The sequence below is a fragment of the Anguilla anguilla genome, chromosome 1 (genome assembly GCF_013347855.1).
Source record: "Anguilla anguilla isolate fAngAng1 chromosome 1, fAngAng1.pri, whole genome shotgun sequence".
Classification (NCBI taxonomy): Eukaryota; Metazoa; Chordata; class Actinopteri; order Anguilliformes; family Anguillidae; genus Anguilla; species Anguilla anguilla.
Genome location: NC_049201.1, coordinates 50,715,397 through 50,729,029, shown reverse-complemented (window position 1 = coordinate 50,729,029; position 13,633 = coordinate 50,715,397). Strand labels below are relative to the sequence as shown.

The 13,633-nt window shown below is 43.1% G+C and overlaps 1 protein-coding gene across 2 annotated transcripts in view; it reads right to left on the bottom strand.

Annotated features, from left to right (window-relative positions):
* Positions 1-13,220, bottom strand: part of rspo2 (R-spondin 2) — a 54,514-nt gene extending 41,294 nt beyond the window's left edge. The window contains exons 1-2 of one of the 2 annotated variants that reach the window (XM_035410126.1): positions 12,734-13,220; positions 12,020-12,373 (exon numbers count right to left, since the gene is read on the bottom strand). In XM_035410126.1, coding sequence (XP_035266017.1) covers positions 12,020-12,113 — 94 coding nt within the window. In that variant the 5' untranslated portion in view covers positions 12,114-12,373; positions 12,734-13,220. The remainder of the gene's footprint in view (positions 1-12,019; positions 12,374-12,733) is intronic. The other variant, XM_035410136.1, reaches the window with a different exon arrangement.
* Positions 13,221-13,633: the final 413 nt, after the last annotated feature.

The window sequence follows — 13,633 nt, the reverse complement described above, 5'->3', positions numbered from 1 at the left end:
TATGAGATAATGACAGCATCGGAGCATGTTCATACGGTCTTTTGAACGAAAACTTCCATAACTGGTGTACACGCTGTCACTAAAATCATCTGGAGACGTGACATGATATTGCACAGCTACAGGTGGCGGCTAATGCTCTGATTGTAAGAAGCACTGTTTGTACCCTGGGTAAAGCTGGGATTAGGAGCGCATGGAGAGTGCGTTTCGCCTCAGCGTGACCTGCGCTCAAACGGGAAGCGGTCGGGGATGAGCGCTGCTCGCAGCCAGCTGGCGGGCGCGGTTCCGGCGGCCGCCACATGACCGGCGATGGCGGTGCCGCGCGAGCTCGTTTGCGCCGGGCCCCGTCACCAGCCCCAAGGTGTCGCGCACATGTGCGTCCACATGAAGGCGCGGCGAGGCCGCAGCCGCGAGACTGGAAGCCCGCGTTTCCACGCCTCCGCTAACGCGACCGCGCAGCCACCGTCCGATCCGGAGCAGACGCTGGCACAGACCCGGCTCGGTGCGCGCCTCGCCGCGCTGTGGTTTCCAGCGCGCCTCATGGGCGCACCGGCCCCAGATGAACGTATCGTTTCCATTCACCCGATGATGGTGGAAAATCCTTACGCCCCCGCAGGCAAGCAAACAGATCCTTCTAATGGAAAAATGTATGTTTGGAGATGCAATTCAGACAAAATTAGTTGAAATTATTGCGTATTTAGCCAGTCAGTGTTTTGAATCGAGAGAAACAGGGCGTGGATAACTGCTTTCCTCTGGCCTGGCATCAGCAAGTGTATATATATGGCAGTTTGTGTTAACCCAGTTTTAGGCTTGTTCACACTTGGCGAGGAACGGGATGTCAATTCAGTTTCTGAATGTCAGACCTGGTCTGTTCATACTCAACAGAATTCTCTTTTCCTCAGACTCATTATTTACGTAAATTGCAGGCTTCAGGCAGCTTTTAAAAGCTGGGCAAGATAATCCATTACAAGAGAGAATTATTTTCATCAATCAAGAAAATGAATACTGTAACCTTTTTTTAGAGTTACTAATGAAGTAAGTGGACTCAGATTTCTTAGAAAATTCCATTAATTTCATAGAAGTGTTGAGGGTCTTCCAAACAATTTTTCCCTTTACTTAACAAAGTAAAAGAAAACTAAACAACATGCACAGAACCTATTATTTGACAGTAAGTACTGAAAATATCAGTAGTGTGATTAAGGTCCTCTGGGTTGGCTTCTATTTCAGTGATTCAGGCTGTTCATGAAAAGAAAAGTATTGAAATAATATTGCATCCCGAATTTTACTTCTCAAACAAACCATACCTGCAAGCTAGCAAAACTAAAATATGCTTGGGTGAACCTCCACTAAGCAGCACAAAAATAAACATGGTTGACATGGCTACTTCAGTGTTCACCAGAGGAACAAATTATTGTTTTGACCTTCCACTGGAAGTACACAGAGTGCTGTACTGTTTCTTATAATCCAGCCGTAAACTTCACAGCCAGATTCAAGGGTGGCAAGCACATGAGTGTTATTGATGTTACCCAGCCACATATTGACCATTGCAGAATCAGCACTGTAAATCTGTTAGTGAATAAACATGTGAACCACGCATAACTACTGTTAGTGCATATGTCTTACTCATCATGCTAATGACAGCTGTTTATATAGGGAGAGACAGCCTGTTAGGAAGATATGGCTTCTCTTCAAAGAAAACAATATCAAGTTGAAGTTAAGTCAGCCAAAATGTAATGCAAGTGCACAGCCGTAATTAGAAAAGAAAGAAAAAAGAAAGATATTCAGATTGTTCTCTCTTCCACCAAGCTCCCTACTGCAGACTTATTTAATTGCCTGTGCTTTAAAGTGAATTAGCAAAAAAAAAAAAGGAATGGATTTGAAAATATGGGCACTTGCCACAGTTGAGGTCTCCTTAAATGCACACATTCAGTAATACAGAACGAACAATATAAACTAATATCTCACAAACCACACAAGTCCAAAACAGTTATTTTTGTGGTCTATAAATTAAGAAAATTGGGTTTCACATATTACAGAGCATCAACCAGAAATGTCAGCAACCCTTTTTGGATTAAATTCTGAGGACGGGATATTTGTATACAAGAGCAAAAAACACAAATGCGCACACTCCAGAAACAAAGTCACAAACAACAGCAACAAAGATTATATCCAGCAAAAAGGCCAAATTTTGTAAAGATCTGAATAAATCAATTAATGCGGCCACATACTGCAGAAAAAAAATGCAGCACAAGGGTTAAACTGCTCAATGCCCGGAAATCGGATCGAACGCATGCTCGTATTGAACCTAATTGAACACTTTAGATGCAGTGCCTGGAGGCTTGACTCATGAATAATGTATGTTCTCAATAAAAAAAGAAATCATCCATGTTGCTTTCTGTTACACAAGGCGCGCCAATTACTTTCATGGAGGGCTATGTCTGTGTGCCTGGTTGTCATCAGACTTTCAGTGTGTTAACTCTTAATTAGCCAATTAAGTCAGCATCAGCAGTTGTGCACGCCTATGCAGTGTCGTGCTGTCAAATGAGACCGGAGACCCTTTCGCTTTAAGATGTGCACGGCTGCCGAATGAGAGCTCAGCAACATGGACTATCAACCATTACAGCTGCAGTTCACACTCAACATATATTTTTTATTCTCCACCCCCCACCCCACCCCACCCCCGATTTCTCAAGGGCTGACCACCGAGGACCTGTGTGCATCCGAAGCGCACCCTTCCATAAACTTGTGAAAGACAATGAGCTGAGCATCAGGACGCCGTGATCACTACCATCTGCTGCCCTGATTAAAAACACGCCCGGCTTCTGAGCTCCGCGGAAAGCACGGGCTCCGCCTGATAGGAGCTGAAGCCGTCTTCGCCCTGTCCCGGAACCGGCAACAGCTCCACGGCAATCAGAGTGGGCGGGACAAATAGGCATTGGGCGGCTCAGTGGTCCTGAGCAGGACCGGAGGGGTGGGTGGGATGGACGGGGGGAGGGGGGGGGCAGGGTGTTTGCTCCTGAGTCCTTCGGACTCTCAAATTAGTGGCGGTTCTGAGCTGTGAGACAGTTCATTACATCTGACCAGCACACTTCCGCTGCCTTCCACAGGCATTGCATGCTGAGGCCCATTTTGATGTGGTGTGTAAGCGTAATTAGAGGTCTCATAAAAGCAGAGGAAAAACGCTGTCCATCTGCAGCGCGTGGTGGTGTGGGGGGTGGGGGGGGGGGGGGTGTAGTAGCTCTCCAGATTAGGGTTGGAGTAGCTGTAGCGATTTGTGCAGGCGTAAATATCCGGGCTGGAGGCGGGGGGTGGGGGGTGGGGGGTGTGTGCAGTCGGTCTCCAGACGTAGTCGGTCTTGCGTCACTGAAAACTCACAAACATTAGCGTGTTGGTATGCGCTGGGAACAGACGCACATGTACGGTGAACAATTGCGATCAAGAGCCTAAAATGGAAGCAACAAAACGATGCCGTTTCCCAGCAGAGAGAGCGCAGGTATTAATGATGCGCAGGCTGATGCACAATGCTACTCACAGGCAGCACAGCCAGCAGTTATTTATCTATCCATTAGATAAAATAAGCAACTGTTTGTCATTGCTAGAACAACAGCTTAGGCTGCATTTGTTCAGCACATGCCTGAGACAAAATCTAGCCAGTCATTTTAGGGTAACAGAGCAGCACCTAAAAGCTACTTAAAGGTAAAACCTTATATCATCACAATGCTCGGCCAGCTCCTCCTGTCCTCCTACACCTCTCTCCAGCCTTAAGGGGCATCTCCAGCTCTCAGGCTCAAGGTCTTTCCTGGTCTCCTTGGCAACAAGGCATGAAGCATCTCAGTTTTGGACCACTAGGGAGTTATAGGTAGTCGGAGGGGGGGTCAGGTGCCCAGCCTGCACCTCCGCCATTCTGATTTCGGTTTTCGAGACTGTGACGCGCCCCGTCGCCATGTGCTCCCAATTTGGCGGCGCGAAGCCCTTCTGCGCCCCCACACGGTGCCCCTTCTGCATGCCCACACAAACAATGCTTGCAGATGGATGCCAAAAGCACTCATGTCTGCATCAGCCACCACGCCTTTGAACCCCACAAACAAATCCAACCTTCATGCAAAAAGCGACCGGGAAGCTGCAGTGCTACTCCGTTAAATTTAACTGCCTGCAGGGGGATGGGAACGGATTACTAGCTTAACTGCCATATTTGCCACATTCTCCATGTTTGTTTGCAGGGGGATACCTCAAGTTTTCCCACTGTCCTACTCAGTCACCATAATTCAGATTACAATTTTAATTGTATGTCCGTGATGTACTATGTGTTCTTTGCAGAGAGCGCAATACTGAGTCAAATTTGACTTGCTCGCCTTTGGCCCTAAATATGTTAATAGCTGCTCGGACAGCGGTGGAGGGTGAAGGCTGTAAATGGTGCTTTACCCAGAGAATTCCACTTTTCAACATCTAGTCTACTCCTCTGACTGTTAAGTCATTTAGTACCTCTTTTTGCTTCATTGTGTTAAGCTTGGAATGACTCCCACAATGGAGTTTTACCACACAATAAACTAGACTATCAGACCAAATTAAGGAAAGTGGCTTGACATATTTAGTAACTTTATTAGAAAACATATTAAGTTATAATTGCTTTAAAAGCATATTACAAAAAATTCCTATGCCTAGGTAAAGGTAATAGTTACAAAAATGCTCTCTCACTCAGATGGTACACTAAACCTTTTGTCCACAGCTGGAGTTTCTAATCACCACAGCATAATATATTGACTAAGTTATAGCACACATATTAGGTCCATTTTATTTCACATTTCCGAAAATGAGCTTTTAGAGAGTGGTAAATTCTTGCCGGAAAGAAAACATCTGTTAGGCATTTAGTCTTACTAACACATGGGACACTATGATGACAATGATTAAGGGTGGAATAGAGTACCCCTGACATTTTCTTTAAAGAAAAAACAAAAAAAGGGCAATGAAAAATTCAATGTATCGCCATGATAAATGAAAATGGATTTAACAGTGTTATAAAATCAGCCTCTACATCCATTGGAAATCAATCTTTCTCTCGTCTCGTAAACGACACATCTAAGGTTTCAAGTCTACTGCTTAAAGCCTAAATCTAAATTCTTAATGAATAGACTCTAAATTTTACCATTATGCCACTTTGCCTTCAGTTTTTAGCACCAAAGTACCATTTATTTTGTTTGATCACACCATTGTTTCTTTGCAAGCGACTGAAATTAAAATATTTTGTATCCATAAATGTGAAATTTAACTGGCAAAAGTCAATGCAGCTAAGGTTACTGAATCTTAAGGGCTATCTGACAGAGAGTCAACATCAATGTACAACAATCTATTGCCCCCCCCCACCACAACCCCCTACACTACCTCATGATTCTAAGAGGAGATTAGCTTTCCCACTCGTAGCGGTTGCTACTTATTTAAGAAGTACTGTCTTGTGCTGAAAGGCTACCTCAGAGGTACAAGGAGAAATACATACATTTCCAAATAAATATCCATTGCTAACATTTGTTGTATATATCCTTCAAATGTGGGATTTTGCCTATATGCATATATAAGCCCTTCAAAAGAACCTGTACATCCTTATTTGGCTTTCTGAGAAAGATATGGCAGTTTTGTTGGGGTGAAAAAAACACAAAAAGAGATAATCCATAGTCGATCATGTGGCCTTTAACTAATCCTATTGAATACAAGTTCCCTGCACTGCTCTGAGGTGGGATAAGTGCCTCAAAATTTCTTTAGGCGTTGATGTAATGAAGACCTTTTTCCAAAGCCAGATAGTGTGTTAACTCTTGAGAGGAATGAGAAGCACTGGTCAATATGATGTGATGAAGAGGCCATACATTGAGCACACCCTTTCCTGTCACGACATTGATTTTTATGTCATTTTGTTGGTCCGTATTTCCTGTAGTATCCGTCCTTTTATCTCATGACGTTTTAAGAGGTTGAAGTCTATTTGTGTCAGCCACCATGTCGCAGAAGGACCAGACATTTGTAATTAAACTACCCACATGAATATAACAAATATAACAAATAAAGACATACTGAACAGGACATTTCTTGTCTTGATGACTGCAGTGGGAGATATGGAACCATTCTGTGTCTGACTGTGCAGAGCGCATACACACACACATGCACACAAACTCTCTCTCTTACATATACGCACACGAACACTCACTTTCTCAAACACATACACTTATGTGCGCGCGAACACACAAACACACACACAAACGTGCATTTGCATGCATAAGAACACACACTACACACCCACATGCATGCACTCTCTCTCACACCCTCAAATGTACATACTCAGGCACAACACTCTCCAACACAGGCAACACTTACATACTACATCTCTCACATACACACTCATGTGTGCATGCACACACACATGCACACACCACACACACACACACACACACACACACTATGAACAGAGGGAGCCAGCTGCAGCCCTTGAAGAGAGGAACACAATCCCACAGTGCTGAGCTCTGACTTGGGTCAGGATTTGGTGGGATTTAATCCCTCTCAGGTGACGTTGCTTGTATTCAGCCACGTCCAGCCGATCTCCTCAAACATTATTTTCCCTTTCTCTCATCCTTACACACCTCCGTCGAGCTGCTTAAGAAGCAGCGTTACTCTACACTGTCGTCACACTCAGGGAACACTGCCCTGTGTTCTGGGAGTCATCATCCTACAGAACATTCAGAACAGTGCCAGTCCATCACATTGCCCCAGGCGTTCACCAGGTCTGGGGAAAGGTGCGCCAACTATGACAAAACAGTCACTGCTAAGAATGGCAAGTGAGATGTGGCACGGTCGCACAGGGGTGGCAGTTTCTCAACAGCAAAACGATTGTTAAAAGCCATGCCACCCCAAGTCATTTTTCTCCGTCTCCAAATGCAAAATGGCAAGCCGTAAAAACTTTGGGAGCTCTCCACATCCCTGTCAGGCAGTTAATCAAAGTATTATATTGCCCCTGACTGCGCGGGTCCGATGGTAACTTGCACCCAGCGACTCGGGACCTGCCGTAAGCTTACGGTAAATGCAGAGCCGTGCTCCGCTCGCCGTGTCTGTGCATGAGCGTGCAGGAGAGGCTTCTCAGGGGACCTCTTCGGGACTCAAGGCCCTGGCTCGGGTCTCTCTCACAGTGACCTTCTCAAAGGCAGCAGGGGTGGCCGGGGATCAGTTGTTGTAGTATGGGAACTAGATGGGGGGGTGCACTTCATAAAGTAGTGTACATAGCACGAACCTAGGATCAGTTACAGTTCTTTAAACAAATGGCTGACAGACAGGGTTGGGGGTTGGGGTAGCTGTTCCTGGATCAGTGCTTGGGGGGCCACCCCATCCTACCCAGAACTCATAAAATGGGTAACCTGATCCTAAGCTCCAAATGATACGCGGTATCCATCACAATACCAGCAGGAAGTTATGCAGTCCATAAAATGTTCTACACTGGGCTACATCTGCTGTTAAACTGGCAGGGATGACTTACTTTATTTATGTTGTTTATTTGAACAGGTACACTGTACCACACATAACTTCTATGTTTCTCCACAGTTAGCTAATTATTTAATATACTGTAATACCTGGGCAGAAAAGATATGACACGGAATACGTTACTCACATGAAAAAAATCAAAATGTCTAAAAGAATCAATCCAACTAAACTAAAACAACAGGAGCACAAAATCTAGGGTCTGGTCTAATAAGCATGATTCGTTAATCAGATACAGAACAGACTCACAAGTGCCTGCATCATTAATACCACCTGGCCCTTGGGGGCGTGACTTAAAAGCACCTGACCCTCGGGGGCGTGAAACAAGCTCCAGCCGACACACAGCACACAGGAGCTAACACAGGAGGTCACTCTCATGAGTGTAGGTATACGCTGTAGCTACGAGCGCATCCTGCACAGTGCTGAAACGACCGAGTGAAGATTTCGTACCATCTTTCAGCACAATCAAACCAATTCTGAAGAACCTGCCGCGTCCCATAACGCACCATGCTCCAGTACAACCCATTGACTTCTGCATCAGTCCCTCCCCCCGACTCAGCATGCAGTTCAGTGCTGTCCACCCAACTCTTGCTGCAGGAGCATGGGACTTAGGCTGGCTTACATGTTTCCCAGGGCCCCACACTGGGATAGGATCCAGAGTATAGCCGGATTCCCCCTCCCCTCCTCTGTTTGAGGAATGACAGTGACTCAGTGCTTAATCTTAAACAAAGCGGAGCTGTTCGCCACTTCCAATCACACCAACTTTTCCTCAAACACAGTATGAGGTTGTTTCTTTTTCTTTAAACATTTTGTGGTTTTTCTGTTTTTTTTGTTTTTTTGGGGGGGGGGGTGGGTGTGTAGCAAACTGTCTCTCACTTAGTAACCACAGTTGAGGGAGATACAGTATTTTAGTACCTAATTTTAATTGTCCAATCTGTGCCATTTGGGAAAGCACAGTACAGAGAGGCACCAGATGCCTGTAAAAACACCATTTTACCCGTTGAAGAAGGCCCTCAAATCTAGTTGTAAGGATTCCACCACTTTGCCTAGCCAAATGAGAATTCAATTGCATTGTACAACTGCATACAGTACAACAGTATCTGTGTTTACATTGAAACCTTCTAAAAAGTGTTCAAAATGCTTAAACCTGTGTAATGGCAATCACATAGTTCAGGGAGTTGCTGCACCACTACCCTTCCTTTGGGATTCACAGATCTGACTTTTCCTCTTTTAGGTATAGCTCCTATACCAGGCCTCTGTTTTCATGTTGTCAGCAGGTGGCATCATTAGCCAAAGAATAAAAATGAAAAGTAATACCGTTGAGTCTGGCTATGATATCATTGCAGGGACTGCTGCCTTGATTGCTTCTTTTCTAGGGGGTGGAAGTTTAGAGATGGGGAAGGTGTAAATATAATGAGTTTTTTTGTGATTCATAATGCAGAACAATAACCGCAATAGAGCAGATTGGTTTCGGCCATATAGCCAGCACACTAGGCACATCAAATTTTACTTTCAGCCTCTCTGAGTGTCATACAAGGCTGATTCATGGACACTCCTTTCCTTCACACCTTTATAATACAGTATAGATAAAATGGCTAAAGTGTTTTTTGGACTTTGGGGTCACCTGTCAAAGGTGTCTTTAACATAGTAAACAATAATAGATATCCCCATGGCACACTAAACCAAATGAAATGGGGATTTATAACTTTTTTAATTGCAGCAATATAGTTGTCAGAGGGCAAGAAACATGTTAGACTACTTCAGAGTCCACTGAACAGTAACTCCTCTTATAAGGTTCTCTCAATAGCCATGATAAATAAAGGATGGGAGAAAATCTCTGACTGGCTTCCTGCCAAAGCATGTTAAATGTCACTTTTGGCCATGGTTGTGCACTGGAATCATAAGATCCAATTCTTGAAATGTCTGTGGAACAAATGTATGTGACTTGGAGTGCTTTAAGTATACAAACTAAACAATTAAACTAAGACTTCAGAGAGCTTAAGATAACATGCCTACAGTTTGGCTCGATACACTTTAGCGGGTCAAATGTGTGAGTTCGGTTGGAAAGAGATGACGCTTGTAACACTATAGATAAACCCACTTTCGTTCACACAATTAGACGAATTCAAGACTTCTGCATGCCCACAGCGTTGTTTGCAACTACCTCAAATTAACTACTTCATCGGTGCCAAAAGTTTGATCCCATTAAGAAAATTATATTATGGCGCGCGCATCTGAGAGCACACAATCTTCATACAAAAACAGAAAAACAGAAAGCTCTCGATGCCAGTACCCCGCAGTGATCGGCTGATTATTTGCAGATGGAAACATGCAGCGGGACTAGAGGTTTCCCCACTACCCCATGCATACGATCAAATCTGCGATTGGGTTGCAATTTACAAACCTGGAACACGCCATTGAAAAAAAAAGATCTTAACTTCTCCACTTTGTATTTCCAGAAGGAGGACTTTATTATTCTCATCTATTATTATTATTATTATTATTATTATTATTATTATCATTATCATCAGTAATAGCCACAATAATAATAATAATAACAATAACAACAACAACAATAATAATAATTATTATTATTATTCTTATAAGAATAAGAATAATTCGGCTATTACTGTTCATGTTGATCATTTTTGATTCTACAGCGCCTGGTGAATAATTAGACGCTACGGCAGAGTTTATTGGCTTGCTGTGGAGAAGTTTGCAAACAGGCTGCGCTTATCCCAGATCGTCTAGTCATTCATTCAAAGTTCTAGCATGTACTGATTAGTTAAATCCGTGTGCTTCTACGGAGGCGATTGTTATGCAAGTGCCAACTGTTCAAAGATCAATCAGCGGATATAAGATCTATTAAAACCAGCTTAGGGGCTTGTGGAGGGCCAATTCATATGACAGTGGGTTCAGCGTCTATTCATTAAATCACTCCCACAACCCGCTCCTTAAGCCGCGCTCCAAGACAGACAGAGCAATGCTAGCTGTTCTACACCGTCTCGCCGCTGCACTAAGCAGTTCCATATTTAATTAAAGACACAGTACACCCTTTGTTGGCACAAATAGTCCTGACAACTATGATCGTATCGCTAAAAACCAAGGAACTCTGCAAACCATCTGTAGCAACGTAGGCTACTTACAAAATCTAAACAACATGCCATTCCGCCTCTAATGAGAAGGCACGGGTAATAGGTATCCTACGCCACATATCCTACCAAATAGGCGATAATCATTGTGTGACACTGTCCAAACTCTAGCATTGAGATGTTTGTCCAACCTCTGATACTAACCTAAAAACATAGCTACTCTCAAAACGTTTTAAGACAATATTTCATGTCCCATTCAATAATTAACATAGTGTAATATTATGTAACAATCAGCCCCTGATCTGAAGTTCATTTATTGACTTTCCTTATTCATTGCTTGGTTTCTTGCCAGTAATGGTCAGTTATAAGGATGATGTATAAAAATCCCATTCAGTTGATCGCTCGGTCATGGCCACCTACAGTGATATTGTGGTAAGCGAAGAAGAAAAAATAATATGCGCCTTAGGCTGTTATATCTGCGTCTTTTGGAATGCGTTGCTTTTGGTATAATAGGCTAGCCTACTACTACCGATGCCAAAGGTTAAAAGAAACTATTGGTATACAATCTCATTTGCAGAAGCGAAACATAAGACGGATCGATACGATATAGGTCGGTCTCTCGGCGGTGTCTTTGGTCTTATCACCTCTATAGCTCCTATTATAATCAGAGTGCATTAGTATCTATAGCCTAGATCATCCAGAGCAGTTCACTTACCGAGACGCTTTTACAAAGTCATCAGCATACACGCATCATGCATCCTGGAATTGCCGCCTATTCCTCTTTACCCTGAACGAGCTTGCCAGAAATAGCTAGTTTGATGATCAGCCGGAATATAAAATGGTCTACACGACGTAATAAAAGCTTAGCACACTCGAGCCCTGTTTCTAAGAAACAATGCAATAAAGCTCCAACTAAAATGTGTGAAGAACGTAAAAACTGTCAATCATTTCGAAAGCACACAATTATTGGTCATTGATAAGCGAATATGGGACAGGCGCAGCCTACACACACCGGTTGAATGCATTCAAATTAACAATTAGCTTTTGACCAATGTCAGTTACATTGCGACCATGTTAAGTAATAAAAAATGTTTTTTTTTTACCATTATTTAACCAGGAAAACCCCATTGAGATTGAAATCTCTTTTTCAAGGGGGACCTGACATGAAACACAAAGTTACCCAACAAGACTTACACCTAACAAAATGTACAAACTTGGTAAAAATCTAACTTCACCCAAGGATGAACATCTACAGACAACAAGCTAAATGCAATGAATTAATGTGCCTCATACTTATTCTCAGCAAACACAACATACTATGCTTTAGTTAGCTTTTCAAACTTGCGATATGCTATCATCTGTTCCATCCATATATTAACTTTCTTGTACGAAGAGGATGCACGGCACGCTCTTGTACTGACCTCGTTTGTTTCTTTTCCAACGTTGTGGCTGACAGTGACTGTACTCCATGCAGTTCAGGACAATGAGAGCAAAGGAGAAAAGTCGAAACTGCATCTGGACGGCTTGTAGGTTCTTTCGACTTGAATTCGAAGTGCCGATGCCTGGGTATGTATTCTCTGAGTCTGAGCCTTCCTATTCCTTCAGTGTGTTTTATTGTGGAGCTTTCTCCAATAACAAATCAAGAGTTCAAATAAAAGTCTGAATTCCAACGTGTCACGCATTAGACGAGCAGCGACAACATAGTTTCACACCTCCGGATAATATCATTTTATGAAGTGCGCGGATATACTCTGGCGAAAGTATCCCTTTGTATTCTGTAAAAGAAAAGATAACAAGGGATTACTTTGATGTCCAAGCATTTAAATAGGCTAAAGCGACGTGCAATCAATATCTATAGGCTACATGCAATAGTGTACTTAAAAGCCCCCGAATGCTAATTGTGTTGAAATACCAAGCAACAATTAGCTGTCAATATCATTAATTTACTATGTCTCTGACGTGGGTAAAGCTCTGTTTTAGGTGAAGCAACTTGGCTCAAAACGCAAACTCCTTTCGATTGCAATTGAAACGTAGCTGTTGAATGTTTTTTTTACAAGTCCAAGCCAATAAAAGCACAGGTCAAGATGCTGTGTGCGTACTTCAAGAGTTGAAATAAACCGTACTGGGGAAAATACCTGCATGAATGATAGAAAAATCCGCCTCAGTAAACTTGTTAAGTTCCTTCAGAAAGCCATAGCGGGCTTGGTGCATACAGCATCCCTCGTGTGCGAAAAGTTATTTTACAGACAGCAGAGATCCGTTCGTATTACAATGAGATATTTTCCTCCTTAAACGATTCCGCGTATACCTGTGTCCCTCTTGATTGAACAGCGTGTCTTGTTTTCTAAGATAATTTAATTAAGTTAAGGTACAATAATTCCTTATCCTCACTGGATTAGCGCCGATAACGACTATCAATTCATTACAATATATCTGTATCTGCGATCGGTTGAGGCTAAGTACCAACACTGGTCCTGATGCTTGGATGGTTTTTCTATATAGCCGCTCCTGTCACGTGGAGACTTCAAGATCTGTGGGGCTTCTTCGTCGAGTTAGAAGCCCCCTTGGCGAGAGTCAGTTTTTTTTCCTCTTTAACATTTTGAGGATGACACATGCTGTTTAGTTCCCTGCATCTGTAGTAGCTAGCTACATATGAGACAGCGCCCCTCAGGGTCCTAGTGCTTGACTCTCTTCAACACAATTCCTTAAGTGGGTGGCAAAGAATAACCTAATGTAGGCTGTATGTTTAGGGGAGACTCTCCGTATGTTTCTCATTTTCAGTTTCACACGTTAAACAGCGCGCTTAGGAGATGTCCGTGAAAATTCTGTATTTTTGAATGAATTCAAATAGGAAATACAAGGTAGGCAGAGATTGAATGGCTGGAGTTTGGAGTTACAACTTTATCGGAGACAAGTTTATTTAGAAGCTTAACAAATAACATGTAGGCTACAAAAAAGACTCTTCACTCAGGCTAAATGTCCGGCGGTACTTAGGCTGTACACGAAAGCTTCCGTCTAATAGGCTGCGTTTAAAT